At 43.9% G+C, this 1,841-nt stretch overlaps 1 protein-coding gene across 1 annotated transcript; it reads left to right on the forward strand.

The window, feature by feature from the left end:
* Positions 1–805: 805 nt before the first annotated feature.
* LOC111648182 (phospholipid-transporting ATPase VD-like) lies at positions 806–1,835 on the forward strand (the record flags this gene model as incomplete). Its single annotated transcript, XM_023398026.2, has 3 exons — positions 806–957; positions 1,073–1,185; positions 1,675–1,835. Coding segments are annotated over exons 1-3 (389 nt in total), but the record flags the coding sequence as incomplete, so codon positions are not given.
* Between the last annotated feature and the right edge of the window lie 6 nt (positions 1,836–1,841).

Below are 1,841 nucleotides of genomic sequence, written 5' to 3' on the forward strand. Positions count from 1 at the left end.
AATCACAGCTTTCTCTGTTGTGTCGCTCCAGTCTCTCTTTACCTTCGTGAACTTGCCCAGACAGATCTTTGTCTCAATTTCACTTCCACTTAAATCTTTGAATGGACGTCATGCGGAACTGAGCCGCTCTGTTCGGTTCATGTTCAGTCTGACACTCCTTTACAATGCTTTTGTTGCCTGGATTACAAAACAGACTTATCAGTGAGGAAGAGTGTGTGGAGAAGTAACAGAAGAACTAGGACAGTGAGCATATTCAACTCTTGACTATTGAGGCCCTGAATGGCACTGAGCTTCCTGCCTGAGCCACTAAACCGTTACCCACCAGCACGGAGCTTTAGATCCTCAGATAAGTCCCTCGTAACTGTTAGCTGTTAGCTGTTAGCTGTTCCCCAGTCAAGGCTGAAGAGCAAAAGGGACAGGGCTCCACCTCTCTGGAACAGACACATGGCTTTTTCTGAATTATTTCTCTGTTACTTCTTTTATCTCTTGTTACTTTTATCCATTATATTTATCATTACTTTCTATATGTTGTTATGTGTTGAACTGATTGCTTCCTGCTTTTTTAAAAATTTCTTCTTGTATGTGAAGCACTTTAGCCTATTGTGCAGTGACCTGTCTTGTCTAACAAGTTCATGTAGTTTAGCATAAATCAGCACTACTGTTGCGTTTCATGTCTCACGAGTGACTCGCTTACTGGTCTTGCCCTCTGTAATATCATGTCCTATCATGCTGCCCGAGTTGTGAAATCAGTTTGGCTGATGCACTTCTTCCAGTGTAATAATCTGCGGTCATGTGGTCTTGTCTCTGTGCTACTGTGTGATTTAGGTCATGAGACTAAAGCCATGATGAACAACAGCGGGCCGAGGTACAAGCGCAGCCGGCTGGAGAAGCGTCTGAACACAGATGTTCTGTGGTGTGTGGCCCTGCTCGTCGTCATGTGTCTGACTGCTGCTATAGGTGTGGACGGCTCTCACTTCAGAACAGTATCACTACAGCTGTAGATGGTGTAAAACAACAGTGAGTGTTCGGTGGTCAGAGTGATGACCTGCACTGATGTCCTGGTGTTTTTCAGGTCACGGCCTCTGGCTGAAGAACCTCAGAGACCCCGTCTTTCAGATCGACGGGGAGACGAATCCCGCCCTGGCTGGATTCTATGTCTTCTGGACCATGATCATCGTGCTGCAGGTCTAATGTCAACCATTTTCACACTCTTATTAAAGGACTGGCTTCTCTCGTATGATGATCTGACTGATGTGCGTTTGTTGCTTCAGATACGGATGAGATAATGAAAGAGTCATGAGTCTGAAGGTTGATCAGACACTAAAACACAACACAGCAGTTTATATATATATGTATTATATACTATCTACTATATACATTTATATGCTATCAGGTGATCAGATCATTTAATCCACCATCACTGTGACTGTAAAATAAACAGAACAAACAGAGTCATTCGCAAGATGTGTGCTTGCACATGATTGGCCGACATGTGACATGGCTAAAGTTAGGTTTTGTGATGTTGTCACCCCCTCTGATCCATTAAACCCATTGAAATGAATGACATTGTGTTTCTCAGTCTCATCAACATGTTTCTGTCTGGGTTATATGAAGCTTTACTTTTATTTATTTACATGCGTACAGCTTTACATGTCCTCTATTTCTGTCCAACAGGTGCTGATTCCCATTTCTCTGTATGTGTCCATTGAGATTGTGAAACTGGGCCAGATCTACTTCATCCACAATGACTTGGCCTTGTACAACGAGCAGCTGGACTCCAGGATCCAGTGCCGGGCCCTCAACATCACTGAGGACCTAGGTCAGATCCAGTACCTGTTCTC

This window comes from Seriola lalandi, unplaced genomic scaffold (genome assembly GCF_002814215.2).
Source record: "Seriola lalandi dorsalis isolate HSWRI2012SDOR001 ecotype SW California unplaced genomic scaffold, Sedor1 jcf7180001963542, whole genome shotgun sequence".
Taxonomy (NCBI): Eukaryota; Metazoa; Chordata; class Actinopteri; order Carangiformes; family Carangidae; genus Seriola; species Seriola lalandi.